Consider the following 23,852-nt stretch of genomic DNA (forward strand, 5'->3'; position numbering starts at 1 on the left):
GCTGTAACTCTCCACTTAAGCCTTGATGCCTCTCCTGCTGAAATCGTAGGAGTGTTTTCATTTCACAAAATTAACATTATAATGTACAATTACACAGACTTCCCTGTTTTTTATTTTGATTTGGCTGACCTGACAATTCTTTTAGTCTTAAATTCACTTTCTCTTTCACTGGAATAAAACTTTAATACTTTTAAATTTATGAGCGTTAATTTGAATCCTTGCAAGCTTGAAAACATTTTGCCCTCAAACTTGAATGATATCTTGGGCGTACAAATCTAGCTTTACAATCCATTTTCTCACAGAATTGTGAAGATCTCCAGTGTGACAGCTGGTCTGTCTCCTGGATGTCTCCTGCTTGTACCTACCGAGGTGGCACAGCTCCACTGCCCCTCACCTGAGTGCCCTACCGCCCCCTCCAGTGTTAAACATTCCTTTACAAAAGTTACCTTATCATAAAAACCTTAAGAAAGCCCTCGGTCTCCTAAGGAAAAATCTATTTACATTTCCTTCTAATATACTTCAGTTTATTTATTCTACCTGGAATGTTTTTGAATGGAAATTTGTTCTCAAAATGGTGGCTGACTCACAGCCATCCTTTACTTTTTTGAAATGTAAAGTTTATCATTTACTAAGCTCCCATGTAGTCTTAATGTTACATTGATCTATGTCAATGAAAAGCTCCTTATGACTTAGTAAATTAAAAACACAAGTTACAGAACCATATTGAAGTATGGCACCATTTTATCCAATGAAGCAAAAAAATCTACAAAGTTTGGATATGTATGTTTTTGTGTATTTTTGTTAAATATACAGAAAGGAATTTGGAAGGTTACCATACTAATAAATTACATTTAAGAAGGGTAATGGGATTGGATTAGAGGAATTTTGCTTTATCCATATTTCAATTTAATGAGAATTATTGGGATACAAAACTGATAGGCTACAGAAAACCCAAGGTAGCAGTCTCTCTGCTTTTCCCTGGGTAATCACTGTCCTCTCTGTTGACTGTGACCTTTGCTCCTCAGTTTTCATATGGTCACCCAGTGCCTCACATTTACATATTTCAGGTCCAAGGACACAGAATTCTCAGTTTGGAGGCCAAATCCCTATGGAAAGCAGTCTGATGGTCCAGCTTGGGTCAGGCCCATTCTGGCCCAGCAACCAGGGGACAGGCAGGTAAACATGGTAGAAATGACCAGAGAGGATTATCTCTACCTTACTCTTCAGAAAGATGAGGTTCACCTTAGTAACTAACTTCTCCAGGGTCACATAACTTTTAAGGGAAGGTAGGAGCTGAGATTTTGAATGTAGGTCTATTGGACTTCAAAGCTCACGCACCATCGATGCAGCCCATCCTTGGAGATACTGTCTAACAAACCTAGGTCGGACACGTAACTGCTCTTAAGCACCAAAAAGGAGTTAGACCTATGTCTGTAAATGTTAAAACTAGGGCTATTCAGAGTGATAGACTTTTCCTCAGTTAAGGGAGGAGGAAAAATAACATTACAAAACTTCTCCAGAAAGAAGAGTTCTCAAATTCTTTCAGTTTTAAGCAGTATTATATGGCCAAATGAACCATATGGGATGGATGATTATAAAGCTTGAAGTTTAATTCAAAATGGCATCTTTTGTCCCAGTCATACAAATATGAAAAAAACAAGCTGAAGAATTAAGTTAGATTTATGGTAAGTAGATTGATAATTTTTCAAAAGGAAATATATCATTAAGCAGACACATTTTTAGTGTTGAAAACCTCAAGTCAAATCCCACTATAATGTGTTTCAAAGGCAAGATTCACATTTACTCATGGTTAAACTGTATTTCATATTTGCTGAAATAAGTGTAATGGAAATATTACTATGTAGATATTTTAATTTATTGTATACATATTAGGTGCACAGTTTAAAAAAGAATAAAATTCTACTCTCTACAACAGAAGACAATAAATAGAACACAGGTGCTTTGATACAAATGGACTGAATGAACGTAAATAAGACTATGTGACTGTTCAACCACACTTAGACAGTTTTAAAACTAATCTTTCACAATGATCAGTTACTTCTCTGAGACTACCTTGAGTTGGTAGAGGACGTACCCCACTTCAGTATTAGTTCAGAGACTATGAAACAATTTTATTGGTGGTATTTATGTGTGGGGAGAAGAGAACTTTTACTGTGTACACACCCATGTTGCAGGGGGTGTGGTTTAAACAGTAGAGTTTTTATAGAGCAAGAAAGCAAGCTTAACTATTAGTTAGTCTACAAATGCTACCAAAATAGAATATTCTCTAATTCCATTCTAACAGTCTATAAACTTCATCAGATAAAGTGATGGAAGTTAAAATTTTACTATTTTGTTAGTCAAGTTACAAAAGGAGCCAATGAAAGGAATTCAGATTTAAAGTTTCAAATACCCACTAAGTTTGGCACCTATTCTTTCTTACCACGAAGTATCTTCTCTTAGAAATGGTGTTATTTAATTAATTATCCTACCAGGTGACTCAGCTACAATCAGAAATAAAGAGGCCAAGACTTGGGACGCAGACTCTCCTGCAGTGACGGGAAGACCCGCAGGCAGTCCAAGGGCCCCGACAGACCGCAGCAGCCTGGGGAACCAGGACTGGGCGCGGGGACAAGCTGATCTTAACGTTTGCAGAGAGTCCCTCCACATTGTAAGGCTGACTTTCACCCTGATCCAGAATCAAGGAAAGGCAAAAGTCAGTATTCTCTTTAAAGGCAAGGACGCATAAATTTTAAAGACATGTCCATGCAAAAATAACAATTTTATCTAGAACACCTCATTTTCTGATGATACAGCATTACTACACTTTTATGTAATGACTTGTGAGTTTTCTTTATGACTGTAAAAGTGAACAAGCTAAGCTAATACTACAATGAAACTTGTTTATATTCAAGGAACATAGTATACTAGTTGACAAAATATATCTTCTTAGAGAAAAACTCCAACTGTTGAGCTCACAAGGGAGGATCAGCTTTCCAGTGCACAGAAGGTGACACCTGCTGTCATGTGACTGGTACAAGCGCTGACAGCCGTGATCCTAGGCACCCGGCTCACGCCTGCCCTGAGAGACATGCAACGCCACAAGGCTCTAATGCCCCGGATTACAGAAGCGCTGACCCCGTCAGAGCTTATTTGTCCTCTGTTGTCTCAGTCTCCGAGTACATCCTGCACAGTGCTGCGTTAGGGCGGCACACAAAGGCGTCGGTTTTGCTTCCCAACTCAGTTAACTGCTCCAGTGAAGACACACAAGGATAATGGTCTTTCAACATATCTGGCAATTGAGACGTCTTGTCTTGAATACGCTGAGAACGTCTAACTGGTGTTAGAAACTTCAGCTCTTTAAATGTAGAATTTGTTTCATCAGACTGTATTTTCTTTTTTATACTAAAAAAAAAAACCCACAAAATTATTCTCAGAGTTAAAAACACATTAACAATTCTACTTTGTGCTTTTATGATATTTATCATACTATTAACTTGTGTTACAACCATACGACTGCTCATCTACAGAAAGAGAGGTACCTCAAGCTAATCCTTTCCTGTTTGTTGTTATAACTTGCTACACAGTAGATAACTGTCTATAAAGTTGGTTCATTGCTCAGTTCCAAAACCTGCTGTTATCAATAATATACAGAGGTTAGAGTAAAATGACGTAAAAGTTTTCTTTTTCAAAACGGCAGTATTTAGGGAAAAGCAAATATTTCAATTGTGAAATGTCTGCATGACATTTGTTTGAAACCTTTCTAAACAAATGATGGCTCTAATCAGAAGCTATCTCAAAGATTCTAAATACCATATTTACTATTCCTAAGCAGAAAAACAAATCTCAGCACGTTGCATTTTGAAAGTTTACCTTTGCAAGCATGGTGCAGTAGACACGTTATACTTAATTAGGCAACTTGCCCTGATTTCTGTATTGGGAGTTTTAACATTGCTTGGATCTTTTGTTCTGTCATCTTGCTCTTTTTCACAGTCTTGAAATGCCACATTTCTGTGATGTGTATTTTCCACGTCCAGTTTTTCCGACTCTACATTGATACCTGTACCTTCAGGTTTAACTTCTGGGATTTGTTCCTTGGCTGCACAAACCTCTGTATTTTCTCCTATAGAAAAATATTCATAGACTAAGATTTGGTCAAATTTAAAAAACAAAATCAGAAGACATTAAAGGTATTCATAGTTGGCCAGATTTTCATGTACCTTCAGGTTTAACTTCTGGGATTTGTTCCTTGGCTGCACAAACCTCTGTATTTTCTCCTATAGAAAAATATTCATAGACTAAGATTTGGTCAAATTTAAAAAACAAAATCAGAAGACATTAAAGGTATTCATAGTTGGCCAGATTTTCAAAATAAAAGACCCAAACTGCCATCTCCTAACCATTACTTTTCTTGAGCAAATGCTGCAGGCAAGTTTAACAAATATTTATTATCTCCCATGTGTCAGGGACCATAGATATGAATGTATGAATGAAATAATTCTTGTCCTTTAAGTTCACATTCTGTGGAAGACACACACTTGAAAACAATCATGAAATAATAAAAATGCTATAAATGAGGTAGGAACAAAGGGTTATGGGAACCCCAAAAAAGGGAACCAGCACTTAGGCTGGGTCTGAAAAATGAGTACTTGAGACTAAGGAAGACAATCTTGGTATGAAGCTTAAGAGAAAACAATCCACTTAGACAACATTAAAGGGACAGTGTGCCTAGAATATAGGGTAAGGAGCAAAGTGGGAATGTGGACAGGAGGTGATGAGTTCGGAGAGGTAGGAAGGGGCTGAACTGTAAAGAACTTCACATGCAGAAAGTTTTAAAAAAATGCACTGCAGAGACAGACACACAGATTTGGTCACTATATAAATAGTTTAGGATGGCAGGGAATGAAAATAAATGACTTCTGCTGGTCACAACACAAAGCTGTTGTAATAGTCTAAAGGTGGCAGAGATAGGTAGCGAGAAGAGTGCAATTTAAGAGTCATTTCGAGTTGGACTAATAAAAAATGAATACATGTCTAAGTCAGAATGAGTATGCACGTCTATTAGAGGCAGCCCTTCTAAAACTTCTTCCTTAGGAGTCTTTGATGACAGAGGAGGATTTTTTTTTTCTTTTCTGGGGGGAAGAGATGGTGCTATGGGGAAGCAGTGAGGGAAGACAAAGAGTTCAAGCTGAAAAGACCTCACATTGGATTATTATAGACTCTTACTAAGAGATGTTTCCGTTATATGGTTAAGTGAATATAACTGTTTTAGTGAGGGGGAGATTTGAAGTGGGGAGAGAAGGAATATGGATCCACAAATTCAACAAATACGGGAAGTGCCTGATATATGCCAGGCGTTGTGCTAATCCTGGGGGTACAGTGTCAAGGAACATGGACACTGTCCTTCTCCCTCAAGTTTACAGCTGAAAATACAAGACAAACAAGCACTCAACCTGCATTTAACCTGGCTGGGAGGGAGAGGAAGGGTGCTGATCGGGGAAGGCTGCCCCCTAGGAGGAACATCTGAGCTGAGGTCTAAAGGGTAAGTAAGCAGGCGTTAGCTAACAAGTAGAAAGACAGGCCTGGAGAGAGCTAGAGGCAAGAGAGGCAGTAAATTCCCCTCCAGGAATAAAGCAAAGCAAAGAAAAATTCAGGGATATAGAGAGAGGAAGAGCAACAGGGAGGGGCTGAAGTCAGGAATCACACAGACGAGCCACGGGGCCTTCTGGCTGCAGGGCTGAGAAGGGACAGGAGCGAGAGAGGAGAGGCAGAGACCTGGGTGAGGGGGCTGCTGCAGGTCCCACGAGAGCTGCAGGTGCTCCTGACTAGAGAACTGAGAAGTACGTCAGGACAGAAGTAGATGGATTTTAAGAGATGCTTAGGGAGTTAGACTGAATTTGATTGGCTGCGAGCAGGGGTCGGGGAGTGGCAAAGAGACGGAATAAAAAACCCCAGGACTTAGGGCTTGGAGAAGTGGACAGTGTCAGTCACTGACACAGGGACCCAAAGGGAGGATGAGGTTTACGGGATAACGGGATAACGAGGTACGCAGTCAGTTTGGAGGTGTGGGGCTGAGGTATACGAGAGACATCCAGGCGGTGCTTGCCTCGCTCTCATTATTTGTCTTCTATTTCCCAGTGATATTTTCTTGCTATTTACCAACAATGTTAGGTCGTAAAACTGATTTTGTATCTAGAAATCATACATTGTAGAAAGCCAAGAGTTTATGAACAGCATTTCTTTTTCCATTTAAAGACAAATTTCTGCAGGCCAGAAAAGATTCCCCTAACTCGTATTTTTCTATTAAGGGAAAATGAGAATAACTGAATCACATTTAAATACTGGTTTTCTCTTCCACATGTCTCTCAAGCCAGTGGGAATTATCAGGAAGAAGGCTTTTTATGGAATTCTTATTTTTCACTTTGCTGTCTTTAGCATGTAAGACACAGGATTGGGCTATCTAAAAAAATTTTTTGACATATAATCAACAATATAATTGTATATTAGTTTCAGGTGTACAACATCATGGCTTGACACTGTATATATTGCAAAATGATCACCCAAATCAGTCTAGCTAATATCTGCTCCCATATATAGCTAGAAGATATTTTTTCTTGTGAGGACTTTTCAGATTTACCCTTAGTAACTCGCAGACATGCAACACGGTATTGTTGACCGTAGTCACCATGCTGCGCTTCACATCCCCAGGACTTAGTCGTTTACAACTGGAAGCTTGTGCCTTTGGACCCCCATCACTCATGCTGCCGGGCTGGGGTGCTCCTACACCTCTCCTCCTTTTGGTGGGGTACACGAGTCTTTCCTTGCACCCAACCCGTCCGACCTTCCTTCTCAAGCTCCTTCATTAGATGGAACTCGAACTCATAGGATCGAATCGTAAGCAGCTTCTGTACATTCTCCTGGGGCACATTAACAGCAGCCATAGAATGAAATAATTGGTGTTGAACTAGTAAACATACTGCACAGAAGCACGACCCCCTTGCATGTAGATAAGCCATTAGCATATTAATTCCACTAAATAGCTTTTTGGGTAACGGGTAAACAAAAGTTACATTAGCTCACTTAGTATTTCAATAAGATCTTTTATTTGAAGTTTAGCCCTTGACCTAGATAAGTGTCACAGGACATGATACTGACACACATTATTTCATTCAATGGTCCTAACAATCAATATTAATGTCCCATTTTACAGATAAGAAAGGGTTTAAATTTCTTACAAAAGGTCACAGTAATTGCCACAATCTATCTGAATCTAGAAAATGTTTATGTTTTTATATACCTGACACCTAATAAATCTCTTTTCTCAGCTCCACACTATGCCTCGTTTCTGAATGAGCTTCTTTAGAGCACACACAGAACAGCTGACTTAACAGGTAGAAGTTTTTAGAGATCATGTAGTCAAACTGCCTCATGTTTAAGACAGGAAATAAAGGCCTAACAAGGTAAAGCTAACTTTCAGACACTTAGTGACAAATTCGGATTTTGAACTAGACCTACTAATTTGAAGTTCACTGTATTAGTAAGTCCACTCAATCTTAGTGTGAAGTCCACAGAAGTTTGAGGAAAGAAACAACCTGCATAATCACAACATTGAAAAAGATAGAAGAGAAATAATTCAGCAAAGAAATTCCACAAAATCACAATTCACATGAAGGAAACCAAAGAAACTAACTTACCAGATTTAATTTTTTCTTGACTTTTCATTGTTAGAATATCTACAATCGCATGTCGCATTTCTTCAATAGGCTTGATTTTTTTTAACAAAGAAAGCAGACCCAAGTAAGTTTTATATTCTCAGACATTAACCAGGTCATCCAAGTTGAAAATATTAAAGCCAGTGATTAAATTTCATATTTTAAAATAAAGGCAGTGGTTCTCAGACCATGTTCCTCAGAGCTCTCATTTCACCACTCAAAATGAGAAAAAGGCTGTCTTTTCCAATTTATAGACTAAAAATTAACTTAAGGATCAGAATTTCTTCAGTTTAAGATATTCCCCCCATCATTTTTCTTAAGACTTTGGTAAATATTACTGCTTGCCTGATATGAACACAATTAATGAACAAGCAGCAAATTAATATTATACTATCTATTAAAGAACTGATTATATTAACTTAAAATCTGTATTACATTTACTCCTTTTCTCTTAGATCCAAACTCATGGTTATATTTTTGTTTCATATGCTGTTTGATCAGTCTAACATACTTCATTCAAATTCAGCAGTTCACTAAGTAACTACTATATTATGTGTTGGGTATTGTAAATACTCACTGTATTTGTTTAAACTACCAGGCCTGCTAATGCAATATTTAAGATCCTATGAACGGGGAAGCTCTGGCTCATAGTCTTAGTCCTCTAAACTTACTCCTGAACTGCTCACTCATCCTGCTTTCAACTTTCTGGGCTAATTTTGATTCTTGCCTTCCAACTCCTGCTCTGATGTCACATCTTTCTCTTTCATTGTTCCTTCTTTGTGAACCCTTGGCTCCGGTTGTGTGTGCTCGCTGTAATGCTGTAAGCCCTTCCGCGGCAACGAGGTGGGGAGATAACGCCCCGTCCAGGTGGGATTCCATCAGATACAATCACCCTTCAGCAAAGTGTTTTACACACAGTAGCCGCTGGAAACTACCTGCTCAATGTTTGATTTCTGACTCGGGTGAAAGGTCCAAGATCATTTGCTGGCTTTGCTGAGACTAAAGTGAATATAGCTTTCTTAAGGAAAGTCTAAAAGGGATTTTTTAAAACTTTCTTTGTGACCAATCTCCAAAAATGCGTTTTTGAGAAACCTGGTCAAAAGGAAATACATCTTAGGAACATCTGCCCATAAAAACAAAAACCCAATCAAACCAAAAAACCTCAAGACACAATTTACTCTACACCCAAGGCCTTTGGTAACAAGACTAGGAAGAGGTGGGAGGTAATGTCATCCAACCACTACAACGGCAATGATGTCAGAGAAACTAGCTCACTGCCGTTTTCTGTACCAGGCAGGACCAAACACGCCATGCGAACGTGCGTGTATCAAGGTGCACTCCTGAGGTGAGAGCTCGCTCACAAAGCCATCAGAGCTGCTAGCATTTAAAAATTAATTTAATTCCACTTGCTTTATATTCAATAAATAAAATTTAAAATGAAAAACTCGGTTTCCCAGATTTCTCATTGAGGAAATGGGAGACTGTCACGTTGTGCTGACCTGTTTCTCACAGCGAGTTTCACTGAGGATGGTTCAGCTCATCCGTTTTCCAAGGTCTGGTCACCCCCAAAACACAAGCAGGTTTTACAAGGCTGAGATTTGTGAACATGAGTCCTCGTGGCCTTTAAACATTCGTGACAGCCACACACGGGGCCACAATCCTATCAGGTTATGTTAGGATGTGTTTCAGAATGATTCTGAATAATTCCATTATAATAACAAAGATCAGGAAGTTTTCATCTTACCTGAGCTCCTGCCAGAATGGCACTCTCATAGATTGCGATAATATTTTCAATAGGACTTGTGAGGGGTTCAATCCGTGCAAGGCATATCCAATATTTCACAAGCTTTTTGGCATCTGGAATATTTTTAATCAGGTCATTCAGTGTGAGCAGTATTTCTTCTTTTGAGCATCCCTAAAACCCCAACAAAGAAAGTGAGTGATATCATCTAGCCTACAAACTACCAATAATCAAGTAAGCTTACTATAAGCAAGATGAGTGACAGAGAAAACAGGAAATCATTCATAAAAATATCCACTACTCTCCGTACTCCTAACATTATCAGTGTTTAAGCCTATCAGTCACCAGTATGAGGCAGAAAAAAAAGGAAATACTAGTTGAGAAAAATATTATTAAAAATGACCAACACTACTTGGCCTTGAAGCTTACCATTTATATATTGTGGGATTCCATTTAATACTTTAGAATTGCTGCATCTAACAAATGTTTATGAATGAGAATAGCTTACAGGATTTTTTTTTATTGTCTTTGTCAGGTTTTGATATTAAGGTTAAAATGAATCGGTAATGATTTATGTAAGTAGGAGTTGTATATGGTTAAATAACAGGGCAGAAAAATCCAAAAGTATCAGCAAAAAATCTCAGCTGAGCAGAAATAAGAATAGGATCACTTTCCCTGACTGTAATTTTCACCAGTGCTCAGAGCCACAAGAAGTTTAAGGATGCTCATGAAGCGAGAGTAAGGTTTGAAGTCATCCTCTGTGTATTCGGTCCCACTATGGAGCTTATTAGACACTAGTGGTGACCAAAGCAAGATTAGAGAGCAGGCAGGACTCAAGGAGGCGTGCTGAGCGGGTCCTCTGCCCTGGGGGACGTGGGCCCAGGAGGATGATTCTACAGCAAGGTCAAGGCCACGAGGGTGCTGTTTTAGATTAGTGGGATTTTCTTTGCAAACATTTTATTAACTTAAATTTGATCTGTGATGATAATGACTTAATTTATGTTGCTACTCTTTGGTAAATATTAGTGGAAAAAATAATGTGTGAATACGTTGAATGAACATAACAGAAGTATCATAATGAAAATCCACCCCAGCTCACTCTATGGCATCTCAGAGAAATACGCTATTTATAACTCATGTAAAAAAACTCTGATTATCCCTTTGATATATTTATGTGAACTCAGTGAAAATGCAGTCCAATAAAGGCTAAAGAGAAGCTCACAATAAGCGTGAGTCGGTGTAACACCACTACCACATCGCTCGGTCAAAAAAGATTGACCACGTAATTCAATGAGACAATATTTACGAAGGTAATTTGCAAACTATAAACTACTACACAAATGTAAGGCTTTACCTCATTAATGAGGTTTATGTATTCAGAGAATGTCTTGTTTACTTTCTCAGTAAATAATCTTTGCTCGTCTTCCTCTGCCATGGTAGTCCAGAAGGACCCGACCGGCTTTTCCTCCTGCCCTCCGGGCTCAGGCTGGGTGACTCCCGAGGCGGGAGGCCTTGCCCGCACCCTTCCTTTGACAGCCCTCCACTCACTCAGACGAGCTCTACGGTGGGCAGAAAGACATGACCATTACTGTGATACTGACGACAGAGTTCTCTCAAACAGAGGAAAAGGCAAAAAATAGTAGCTCCATGAAAGTTCATACACAATTCACAAGTTTGAAGAAAAATACTGAACATATTAATTTAATTATATGCTCAAAGACCTGAAGCAGGCATTCTGAAATGCAGAGGTTATATTTTTCAATTTTATTTAGCACTTGAACTTAGATTACATAAAACAACCTAATAAACACACTCAAGAACAGTAACGTAGGTCACAACTTAGGTAAATTAGGAACTCAGGAATTGTTCCAATAATATGAACTTAAATTTGTCAGCAGATAACAGAAGAGAATCCACACACAAAAATTCTAACCCATTCAAGGAAATTAGAAGCCAAATTTACAAATGGTGCTATCGAAAGTTAAGCTAATAAAATTAACCTACTTACTTTCTCTCTTCTGCTGTCTCTCTGAACCTAGCCGGTCCCACATTGAAGGTCACTTTTGTGGTAGTGTGTCCGTGCTGGTCAGTGGATTTTGACTTTTCTGTCAGTTTGGTATTAGAAGATGAAGCAGGCCTGGCTACAATTTCCAAAGTTGTGCTTCTTGACAGTGTCTTATTTCTCTTTACGTCCTGAGTAGAACTGGTTTTGACACCAGATGAGACTGCATTTAATTGTAGCCACTCTTTTCCACAAGGCCCTTTCTGAACTGGCACACTGGCAGAGGTTCTCTTGGGGCCTGGATTCACGGCTCCCTGGGAGTTGTGGTGACTTCTGATAGGGGGTCGCGTGAGCTCTCTGTCCTGAGGTACAGTGCTCACACATCTGGGGGCAGCTGTCATGTCTGAGGCGCTCTTGTTTCTCCCCATGACCCTGTTGGTGTTCCCAGGCTGAGGCATGGCGGCTTTGGAGACAGCAGGTGCATGTTTCTTTGCTGTTGCCAAGCTCTTGTCTTTGACTTGTAGAGGTTTTCTAAATGAATTAACCTTAGACTGAACAATTTGGCCACGATAAGACCCCAGCATAGGCTTCTTGGGCACATCAGTATCTTGCTTTGGTTTTTCTGTCACCACTTGTTTCTTTTTATTATTGTTTTTAAGGTGATATGCTTGGCTTAATGTCAAGTGTTGACGTTGGGGGTCATCTTTAACTGGTAACAACTGTAGAGTGTGACTGCTATCCTCAGAATCATGGGAATCATTTGCTATAGTTGAACTGGCCAATTCATTAGAGGGTTTTAAAGGGACACAATTTTTTTCCACTGTTATATTATTTCTGCTCCCTGTAGGTCTACTAACATTTTCTTTATCAACCTGAAAAAGTTATTTAGGACAAATCAGTATTTCAAAACTCATTTCTTTCATAAGGAGTTTAGGAAAGAGAAAGAGGGAAAAGAGAGTTTGTGAAGGTTATGCCCACATCTTACCATGTTTGTTTTAGTTTTCAGAATTTTTGTCTCTGCGTGGACTGAACCCTCAGATGTCATCACCCTCTGGCCATTACTGCTGAAACAAACATACACAAAAACTTAACCTTGGAACACAGAGGCGCACCTTTTGGGGGGAGCAATGGGATAATATTAACAATTATCTGACGTGGGAATTTTAAATCGAAGCAAGGACTGAGTTGAAATTTATCTGTCCAAAGTAAGAATTTGCTTTGTTATAGGGTGACTAATAGTGTAAGCAAGATGGCTGAAGAATTTAAAGATGTTTTCTTAAAAATATTAACACCATCCCCCCATAGAATATTTAAACATTGGCAATCTCATTCCAAACCATTCTTCTCAAGTCATTCAAACAAGTCTTCAAGCACCTTTACTAAACAACACTTTCTTTGGTTAAGTTTTAACTACTTAGTAACAGATTTACATTGAAAAAAATTTTAAACAGTCCTCTCAAAATCCAAAATTTTCCATACACATACTCACAATTTATTAAGAATATAAACTTCATTACTCTACAAGAAGATATGTCAAAGAAATAATCAATCTTCCCATGTTTTCTGCCGCCTGCTACTTCTATAGCTTTTCTTCTTCCTTCCTAATTACAAACGTTAAATAGAATTCGTGCCTCATATCAAATTTACTGAGTATCATAATTCTTCCAAGTGGTATAAATACCTCAAGACAAATGCTGGGCATAGAAGCTACAGGGCATAAATATGCAAAGAAATAAAAAGCTAACCATTTCAAACAATAAGGCTTCTCTCTCACTTACCAACTTTACATTTCCCTGTATGGCCCCAGAAGATGACTGGTTAGCCAGAGACGGGTAAGATTCCTCAAAGGAGGAACAACCTAAGACAGGCACAGTCGCAGGGGGGCCATCAGGTGAGAAATTGGGGATCAACAGAGGTGAGGCTTAGAACCTCACCCCCCCTGTTCTGAGAGAAATCTTCTGCATACGTGGATGTTTTATTGCCCTTGTCTAGCTTGGATTAACACACAGTCTATAGGCACACACTTGATCATCTACATTTGCTCTCTTACAATACTAAACTATGTTTTCTATCTTTATCTTGTATCTACCTACCACTTCAGCATTTTATTAAAAATAATAATAATAAAGAGAGAAATGTGGTATCCACATATAAATCAAGTATAAAAATCAAATGAGTATTCATATTTGAACTGACTGTTTATAGTTCATTATGCATGAGCAAAACCGAAAGTTTCTGTGATGACTGCCCTTGTACTGTTCACCATGTAAGAACTTATTCACTATGTAAGAATTTGTTCTCCATGTAAGAACTTGTTTGTTAAGCCTCAGAAGATTGGAGACTGACGAAAATTAGGCTTGGGGTGGATTAATGATTGTGCATTGAGCATTGAGTCCCCTATACAGAATTTTATTGTTGTTAACAACCATTTGATCAATAAATATGAGAGATGCCCTCACAAAAAAAAAAAAAAAAAGTATACACTTCCAATGGTAAAATAATAAGTAACCGGGATGTAATGAATATAGTCAAGATATTGTAACAGCTTGGTATGGTGATAGCTGGTACCTAGAATTGTCATGTATATAAATGTCGAATCACTATGTTGTACACCTGAAACTAATGTAATGTAATAGTGTGTCAACTACCATTCAATAAAAAAATAATGATCTACAAAAAAAAAAAAAGAATATAAACTTCAGTTTCCAGATGGCATTGCATTTAGAATATATAAAAGCAAATGCTGCCTCAAGGATTTCACCTAAACTTCTTTTACAGATACACCCTAGTTAGCATGAACTGGAGTATGTCTTAGCAAGTAATTACAGTTTTGCATTCCATGAAGGGGGAAAAAACAGGGTCAATTAGATATATGACTGATTCTAAGACAGATTCCGAGGCCAGAAATGTTAAAACATGAAAAAAAAAAGCACATTTCAGAGTCAACAAACATCTGAAATCTCTGCAGTCGATCACTTGGTTACACTGCCTCGCACATGTGCTTGCTCCGCCAGCTTGGATGGGGGCAGAGCGTTGGCATGGCTTGTACTACACGCTCTGAACGGTGCAGAGAAAGGCCAGATGTGCCCCCCAGCAGGGTATCTTGGTAGCGCCCTCCTGAGCACAGGCGCTTCCTGTTCCTCTCAGGCATTGCCCTGGGCGTCGTGGTGCCCCCCAGCTGAAGCTCCTGCCCTCACCACCTGACGGCAAACACCCCACTAGCTGCGCCCCGGCCCACTATCCACCGTGGGGTGGAAGAGATGGTGCTCAGGGTCAGCCCCCCAGGTCGCAACCAAGGTGGTACCTTAAGTAAGCAGGCCCCCGTCGATCTCAGCGCCGATTGCTTTTGGGCCTACACTCTACTGTAAAGTCATCTCACCGAGAAAATAAGAAACATCTGAAGAAGAATTAGCCCATCTCCCCCCTACCGAGACCGCCAGCCCACCAGGCTCTGCACCCGCTGCCTCGGTGTCCCGCCTTTTTCCCGCTCAGGCCGTCTGCTCCTGACTCGGCTGCTCACGCTTGCGCATCACTCCCGTGTCCCTCTACCAGGTCATCCCCATCAGCATATAGACCCTGTATATTACTTCTCACTTTAAAAAACCTTAAACCTCACATTTCCTTTCAGCTACTCCCTCATTTCTCTTTTCTTTGCAACAAACTCCTCAAAAGTAGGCATTCTATATACACAGTCCCCATGAGGTCACATTCCGTCTGGCCCATGCCTATCACCGCCTATGCCATGTCCCCACCCCCCTTCTGACACTCCGAATGTCACCCACCTCCGTGTTCCCACAGCTCTGCCTTCATCTTACTGAACATTTCAACAGCACTTCACACAGGTAGTCATCTTTTCTTTAAATATCATCAGATCTTCTACTTTTCCTTCTGCCTCAGTGGTCCACTTCTAAGCCTCTCTCTTCTCCTTAATGTTACTAGGGTTCAAAGCCACATTCAAATTTCAAGCTTTTCTTCTGCCTTTGTATTTTAGTTTTATACTTCTCACGGACTCCTCCTTTTCTCTCAATGCCAACAGAATTCTAGTACTTGGTCTTGAAATTGCTGGCCTTTCTAACTGCTAGCTAAAATATCTCAAAGTAATAAGGAGAATCCACTTTATTCACTTTCCAGTGTGGAGACTTACATGGAAATATATAATTCTATTTTGTTTTGTTATGTTAAAACTGATCTCAGAGAGTTACCTGCACAAAGGAGTCTTAAAATATCCACCTTACAAATAGTAAGACAGAGCTATTTAATTTTGAAAAACTACAACTCTAACTGGTTGTCTATTTAATAATTTGTTGCTCAAATAATAATATTTAAATTGACAGCTATTTTCTGAAAGGATTAAATACAGTATTGAGATTTCCTGGTAAAGCCAGAAAAAGAGTTTTTAGAATTTTATTTTCTTCCCATTTGTATGTAAGAATATCATAAACCCCAGGACCCAGTTAGATTCCTTAATTTAAATAATAGTTCAGAATCACCACCTTACTTGAATTAACACTCTCTCTGCTTACTCTCCAGTAATCTAATTCTACCCCAAGGTTTTAAATAAATATCCTCACGCTGACAAGGCCCAAATTTATTATTCCCAGGCCCAGTCTCACCCCTGAACATCAGACACACAACGGCTTGGCATCTTCGTGTGACGTCACTGGTACCTGGGACTCAGCATGGTCAGAGCAGAAGCGACTCCCCCACCTCCACCCTCACCCTTCCTCATCTCAGTATGTGGCATCATTATCCACTCAGTTATTCAAATAAAAAGTCTAGGATCACCAGTTTGTCTTAAGAAATGTGGGATCGGTGAAAGAAAATGTTTATTCTAAAGTAAAGCAACTTAATAAAGTTAAAAATTTTCAAACATTTTAATCTAGAAATGCCAAACTTACATGAAGTTGCAAAATTCTAAATAGCTCAAAGGATAGCCACATACTTTTTAACCCAGGTTTGCCTATTGTTGACAGTTTATCCCATTTGCATTATCATTTGCACTTTTTTTGAACATGTGGTATGTGTGGAATATAAATAATTTTTTACCTGAAGTTAACTTATATACATGATGGGCCTTTACCCCTAAATGCTTCAATGTTTATTTCCTAAAAATAGGGATTTTTCTCTTACAGAACTACAGTAATCAAAATAAATTTTCCTTGATATACCACTTTAATACACTGTTCATATTCTAGTTGGAAACTTTTATAGCATCTACATACATACATGTATGTAAATGCTTACTTACATAGATAAATTACATATATAGTACTTTCCTTCACGGCATTCCCCCTTCCACTACCGGGTACCATGAAAGGGTCATGTGTTGAATTCACTTGTCCTATCTCGTTAGCCTCCTTTAATCTAGACCATTCAGGATCATCCCAACTCCTTTCTTCTACATCCCGTATCTGATCCATCACTGAGTCCTGTCAGCTATCTCTCCTAAATACAGGCAGAATCTGACCACTTTCCACCATGAGGAAGGATATGAAGCATTCCTAAAGACATAATCTATCAGTAAGCAAAGTAGCTAGCATACAGAAATGCAAACTAAATTAGACTTTTTAAAACCCACAAGGATCTCAATTATACTGGGAGAAAATTAGGGCAACCAGGAGAGTGAAGTGTTCCAAGAACCAACCCGCTGTGTGTATAAAGCCATTGACATTATGAAATGAAAGCCCCCGCTTCTCGGGCTCTCGGTGTACACCAGACACGGCACGATGCTTTCACCCTTTCACTTAATCCCAGGAAACACGCATCACTGTCCCGTTTTAGTACAAGTACACAAACTCAAAGAGGCCACGTACCCCTGAGGTTACAGGGCTGCAGTAGCGGACTTAACAGATTCCAGCCCAGGTCCTAATGGCTCTAAAGCCCGGGCTCTTAAGACTGCACGGCAGCAGCCTGGAGGACCTTAGCAGCCCGCCGTCACCTCTAGACACGAGGGGACCTTTCCATTTTCTGCTTTAGACTTCCATGGGTTTTTGTTTTAGCCACACCACATACTACTTTTTAAATTTTAACAAAATAATGTGGAGATATTCCTGTGGAGGGCTGAGACTAAAACAAATGATCTCCAAACCACTGGGAGGGCAACTCCCCAACCCCCACCCCATAAGAAACCTTGCCCATTTACAGAAAGTCTGATCTTGGTGGTAGTGTATAAACCATAAATCAATATTCTGGTATATACACACACTTTGCTTTAAAACGACTGTGTTCCTCTCAGAGTGTGAATTAATCTATACCGGAAATGACGATCTAATGCTGCACCATCCAATAAGATAGCCACCAGCCACATGTGAGTGTTGAGAACTAGAAGTGTGGCTCATCCAAACGGAGATACACACACCAGATTTGAAAACTTAATGCCAAAAAAGAATGCAAAATATCTCAAAGATAATTTTTTAGTATTACATGTTGAAATGGTAACAGGGAATATATTAGGGTAAAAAAAAGGTTATTAAAATTCATCTCATCTTTTAAAAAACGTTTTAAATGTAGCTAGTAGAAAATCTTAAATTATACACGTGGTTCACATTATTATTTTCTTGCACAGCTGTAACAAAATTTTATAGGCCTAAAGTGAAAAAAGTTGACCTCACCTGGAAAATGCCTGAGTTTCCTGTTTGTACACAAGCAATGTTTTTCTTTTTAACAGATGTTCTTTGAGTTTTTGGCTTCTTTGTTCTAAATAAAAAAAGTTACAAGTCAACATTAGTTTCAGTAACATCAAATAATTACTGCATTTATTAAATGAAGATTTTACTTTGAAAAATCTTGTATGTAACAGACAATTTCCCAACTTAGTATTGCCTTTTTTTTAATTGGAATGAAGTTGATATACAGTTTTATATTGATTTCAGATGTACAACATGCTGAGTTGATACATTACTAGATGCTTGCCACAGTTAAGTATAGTTACCCCATTACCACACCTGGATACTCTAATACTATTGGTTATATTCTTTATGTTGTTCTTCCACTCTTACAACTTATTTTCGATTTACAATTGTAACTCTTTATCCCCTCACTATGGTAACAAATAGTCTGTTGTCTGTATTTCTGGGTCTATTTTTTGTTTTTTGGGGTTTTTTTTTTTTTTTTTTTAGATTCCACATATAAGTGAAATCACACGGAATCTGTCTTCCTCTGCCTGGTTTATTTAATTTAGCATGATACTAGAGTCCATCCAAGATTTCCTTCTTTCTATGGGTGAATAATGTTCCATTGTGTACATGTAGCACATCCTTATCCAGTCATCTATCAGCAGGCACTTGGACTGCTTCCATATCTTGGCTGTAACAAATAATGCTGCAATGAACATAGGGGTGCATGTGTCTTTTCAAATTAGTAATTTTGTTTTCTTGGGGTAAATTCCCAGAAGTGGGTCATAGGGTATTTCTATCAGTACTGCCTTTGAGAAATAATCCCATTTTTAGGAGACTGTTACCCTAAGGTCTCCCACAACCCCGCTGCACAAGAATCACATTCTCCACGGCCTGAAAGTAAAACATTGGGGAACGTCATTTTCCCAAGCTTTCAGGAACGAAATGGTAGACGTGGGGCACTAGGCTCCAGGTCCGAACTCAGGACCGGGCTGAGCGGGCTCTTCCTCCGGTTTCCCGAGGGCAGGACGGAGCACCGGCGTTCCCTCTCAAGACCCCGCCACCCCAACCCCCAGGAAGCTGGAGGCGAACGTGTCCAGGGAAGCAGCACCGGGCTCCGCCCCGCAGACCTTCGCCGGCCCCGGGTGCGAGTGCGGGCAGGGCCGACACCGCCCCGAGGCCGCCTTCACCACGGAGGCCCGGGCGCCACGCCCCGGGGCCTCACAACCGCCACGAACGGCCGGGCAGGCCCCTCCGAGCCCCGGTCAGGGCGGCCCCCGCCGGGCGCCCCGCAACCCTCTGCCGCCCCCGCCCCGCCGCCGCCCGCCCGCCCGCCGGCCGGCGCCGTTCCCGCCACCGTGGCGCTCACCTCTGAAGGCGGACTGGGTCCTCCGCGTCGGGGGCAGCTGCAGGCCCGGGGGCACGGCCGGGGCGCTCATGGCGGTTCGCGGGACACCTCCGGTCGCAGCGCCTCCGCTGCCTCCGGCCGCTCCAGCCGGCTTTAGGCCGCGCCGCCGCCGCCGCCCATTGGTGCCCGGCGTGAATTGAATGGGCCAATGGGGGCGGGGGGCGGGGCCTGGCGCGCGGTTGCCAGGCGCGCCCGGAGCCGGCGGGTTCTGATAGGCTGCTCGGCGCCGGGCCCGCGGTGTTCAAACTTCAACAGTGCGGGGCGGTCACGGCCTGCGGGGCAGGGGGCGGCCGCCGGGGGCGGCTCCGGGGACGACGGGCCGGAGCGGTGCGGGGGGCCGAGGGGAGCAGCCCGGGACTGGGCGGGGTGGGCCTGTCTGGTGTTCGGCGGGGGTCCTGCCCGGTCCGCAGGCCTGACCCCTGCAGGGAGGCCGCACTTGTAAACGCGGGGACCGCGAGGATGCGCGTTCTTCCTCTGCTGATCCGTCGGAGGCCTCTGAGCTGACTCCCAACTGCGGTCGGTTCTTCCCGTCTTTCTCGGCTTCTCAGCATCCCACTGTAGCATCCCGCCAATGAAGACGTCAGTTCGGGATATCCGTAGTTTTTCCCTCCCGAAATGCGCCGTGTTCAGTGTGACTGTTCCCCGAAGGCCCACTCGGAGCACTAAGTGCGCAATGGGGACTTCACTGCTGTGCACATGCTGCTGTTGGTCGTTGCTTATTTACTAAAGTTTCGTCAGACAGGTTGGATAACCAGGGATTCCTGTTAGGTGATGGAGAAAGGTTTAACAGAACGTAACAGTTTTAAGAGTGACTGGAGAACCTCCAAAGCATTGTGCTAAGCGAACGAAGCCAGCCTCAAAAGCTCCCTGGCCCTGTATGATTCCACTCATATAAGATATCCAGGATAGATAAATCCCCAGAGACATCACACAGATTGGTGTTTGCCAGGGACTGGTGTTGGGGGGTGGGGGGAGACCACTTCACAGGAAAGGTGATCTCTTCGGGGTGCTGGCAATGTTTTGAAACTAGGCAGAGGTAGCCGTTGTATATTGTGAATGGATTCACTCCACTGAACGTGTCATTTTAAAGTGGTTGATTTTATGCTACATGAACTTGTGTTTGTGTTTTGTTTTTTTAATGGGCAAAAAGAGTGATTCAAAGTTGTGGAAGCCTCAATAGGCTGAGATGATGAGTAGGAAAATCGGTTAAGCTGATAAATTTTCCAACATGAGAGTTCTCCCTTAATCTCTAGCCTCACCCACTCCAAGAATGGTATCTTATTTAAGACATTTAAAAATTATCATCATCCCACAATTGGAGGGAATGCAGACTGTTTCCTAAGCCATCCAAAGAGGAAGTTTCCTCCCAGAACAGGTCTTCCCCAACACAGCTGCCCATGGAGCTGCAAGCTACCAAGACCACTGATTTTAGGCTTCAGTGGTTCCTCTTGGTCATGTGAAACAGGCTACGTGCCTGTGCGAGAACAGGGTGGGACAATGCAAGGGACAGAAGGAAAACAGAGATGGGGTGTGGACACAAGGGAATAGCCCAATGTTGGGTGCCAAAGAGTGTAGAAGGATTGTTACTGCAAGAAACCATCGGATGTAGAAGCCAGGAGGTCCTGGCAGGAACATTCTGTGGGAAGCTGTAAAATATTGCCAAGAGAAATTAAGGAAACCCTAAATAAATGGAGAGCTATAATATGCTTATGGATTAGAAGACTTTATGTTGTTAAGGTGGCCATTCTCTCCAAGTTATCTATTCAGTCCCATCCCAATCAAAATCCTGGAAGGCTTTCCTATAGAAATTGACCATAGGATTCTAAAATTTAAATGGAAATACAAAGTATCAAGAGAAGCAAAACAATTTTTTGAAATAGAACAAAGTTGGAGGACTAATAGTATCTGATTTCAAGGTTTATTATAAAGCTGCAGTAAAGTGTGGTATTGGTGTGATGGAAGATCAGTAAATCAATGGAATACAATAGTGATTCCAGAAATATACCCAGGCCTCTATGGCCAACTGATTTTCTACAAAATTTCTAGGACAATTCAATAGAGGAGAAAGATGATTTTTTTCAACAAATGGTGCTAGGACAACTGGATACCCACATACAAAATATTAACTGTGACCCTTACTTCACTCTTTGTACCAAACAAAAAATAAGCCTCAAATGGAATGCAGACAGAAATGTAAGAACCCAAACTATAAAACTTCCAGAAGAAAACATAGTAGAAAATCTTAGCAACTTTGTGTTAGGCAAAGATTTCTTAAATAGCAACAATTTGAACTATAAAAGAAACCATACAAGACCTTTTGCTCTTCAAGGCACATTGGAAAACTGCAAGGCAGGCTACAGAGAAGGACAAAATATTTGCAAGACATTTAATGAAGGACTTTTCACCTAGAATAAATAAGGACTCTTACAACTCAGTTTTTTAGATGTGCAAGAAAAATTGTATTTAATCAAAGAAGATATAGGAATTGAAAATGGAAAGATGTCTAACATTAGTCATCAGGAAAATGCAACTAAAAGCACAATGAAATACCCTCATTATGCACCTATTAAAATGGCTAATATTTAAAAGACAGACAATACCATGGTTTGTCAAGGAACTGGGACTCTCATACACTGCTGGTATAGCTACTTAAGAGAACACTTGTGGCAGTTCCTTATAAAGTTAAATATGTGCTTACCATATGATCCAGGAATTACTCTGCTAGGTATTTACCTAAGAAAAATGAAAACATATGTACACAAATGATGGCAGCTGTGTTCACAATAGCCCTAAAGAGAAAATAACCCAAAGCTCCATCAACTGATGAATGGGTGAATAAATTGTGACACAGACGTACAACTGACCACTACTCACCAATAAAAGGAACAAAATACTGATACAACACCATGGGTAGAATGGAGAAAGTGTTTTTCCCTTCCTATGTAAGGAAAGACCCAGTCTTCCCTATTGTGTTTCTTTCCTCTGTGTCTCCTTTATTTTTACACAGAACCCTTCACTCTGACACTTCCAGTCACTGATGTAGATTTTTTCCCCCACAACAAGCAATTCTCTGTGACATCATCTGGGATTCTACAATTTAACTCAATTCTGACACTATCTGGGAGAATGTCAGCTCCTACAGGTTAAAGGCTCAGTCCCACAAGGCTGCGCCCCAAGCCACTTCAGGTGCCAGTGGTGAGCCCAGGTCACCATCTGTGCTTCTGACTGGCTGGCTACTGAGTGGAGGTGCCAGAGATGCCCTCCTTGCACTTGACTCATATGATGGAGCAGCTCACAGAACGCAGAAGGACACTTAGCTTGCTGGTTTGTGAAAGGGCACGATAAAGGATACAGATGAACAGATGCATAGGGTTAGGTCTGGAAGAGTCCCAAGTGCAGAAACCTCTGTCCCTGTGGAGCTGGCATGCATCACCCTCTGGGTGAGGATGTGTTCTCAAGCTGGAAGCTCTCTGAGGCTTCCTCACATAGACATGATCAGTTGTGGACTCCATTTCCAGCCCCCAGGGCCCTTTCTGGAGAAGGGGGGCAGGTGTGTGATGAAAGCCCCAGCTTTTGGCACAGTTGGGTCTTTCTGGTGACCAGCCCCATCCTGGAGCCCCCAGAGCAAGAGCTGAGGGCTCTTATCACTTAGGAAGCTACAAGTGGTTTTTACAAGTAATTGCAAGTTTTAATGTATATCAATTATACCTAAATAAATAAAAGAATCCAAAAGAGAGGATAGGGAGGAAGGAAGGGAGGGAGGGAGGGAGGGAGGCAGGGAGGAAATTAACCAGTTGTTTTTGGACAAGATCCTCAATGTGTCAAGAAAGTATTCATCTATTCCTAGGAATTTTTTTTTAAATTAGGAATATATGTTCACTTGTGTCAATGTCTTTTACTATTATTTTTTGATTATCATTTGAGTTTTCTTCTTTGATCTCTTAATTGGCTGAATTTTGGTAATAATTTCCTAATATTGAATTGTACTTGCACTCAGATGAATTATAATTGAACTGTGCTCTACCATTCTTTTAATATTTTGCTTATTTGTTTTTGCTAACATTTTATAGAATGCTATTGCATTCTTAATGTATGATCCTTTTCTATATGCTCTTTATATTATATTTTTGTTGGGTTTTGGAACCAGTGATTTATGGCTTCATAAATAGAATTTGGAAACTTTCTTTGTGCTCTGGAAAAATTTAAGTGGTAAAATAATTATTCTGTCAAGGTTTAACATTATTCAACTGTTTGGTCATGAAGTGTTTTCTGGTTTGTTTTTGTTTGCTTGTGTGTGTATGTTTTGTAACTCTGATAACTTTCTCAACTTAGGTTTTAAAAATTCTTTCCAGAGTTAATTTGAACATTTATATTC

The 23,852-nt window shown here is 40.7% G+C and overlaps 1 protein-coding gene across 5 annotated transcripts; it reads right to left on the reverse strand.

Moving 5' to 3' along the window:
• Nucleotides 1–1,852: 1,852 nt before the first annotated feature.
• On the reverse strand, nucleotides 1,853–19,758 carry CKAP2 (cytoskeleton associated protein 2). Of its 5 annotated transcripts, none has more exons than XM_057489243.1 (9): nucleotides 19,439–19,758; nucleotides 18,067–18,151; nucleotides 12,441–12,516; nucleotides 11,462–12,327; nucleotides 10,808–11,012; nucleotides 9,457–9,627; nucleotides 7,695–7,764; nucleotides 3,874–4,123; nucleotides 1,853–3,405 (listed from the first exon to the last, which is right to left on the reverse strand). In XM_057489243.1, the coding sequence occupies exons 1-9, from the start codon at nucleotides 19,506–19,508 to the stop codon at nucleotides 3,150–3,152; spliced, it is 2,049 nt and encodes a 682-aa protein (XP_057345226.1). In that variant the 5' UTR covers nucleotides 19,509–19,758; the 3' UTR covers nucleotides 1,853–3,149. The 5 variants fall into 5 exon arrangements, with proteins under 5 accessions (XP_057345226.1, XP_057345224.1, XP_057345235.1 ...); XM_057489241.1 differs by having other exon boundaries at nucleotides 12,441–12,519; XM_057489245.1 differs by lacking the exons at nucleotides 1,853–3,405; nucleotides 3,874–4,123 and adding an exon at nucleotides 4,206–4,277 and having other exon boundaries at nucleotides 12,441–12,519.
• Nucleotides 19,759–23,852: the final 4,094 nt, after the last annotated feature.

Source organism: Manis pentadactyla, chromosome 2 (assembly GCF_030020395.1).
Source record: "Manis pentadactyla isolate mManPen7 chromosome 2, mManPen7.hap1, whole genome shotgun sequence".
Lineage (NCBI taxonomy): Eukaryota > Metazoa > Chordata > Mammalia > Pholidota > Manidae > Manis > Manis pentadactyla.

Bases quoted from the DNA above. Each gene is read 5' to 3' on its own strand.
- CKAP2 (XM_057489241.1), bottom strand. From the start codon at position 19,508: ATGAGCGCCCCGGCCGTGCCCCCGGGCCTGCAGCTGCCCCCGACGCGG. The intron at 12,328-12,440 runs GTAAGATGTGGG...TAACTTTTTCAG, and splicing joins TGAAAACTAAAACAAACATG to GTTGATAAAGAAAATGTTAG. The intron at 11,013-11,461 runs GTAAGTAGGTTA...TGCCCACCGTAG, and splicing joins GAGACAGCAGAAGAGAGAAA to AGCTCGTCTGAGTGAGTGGA.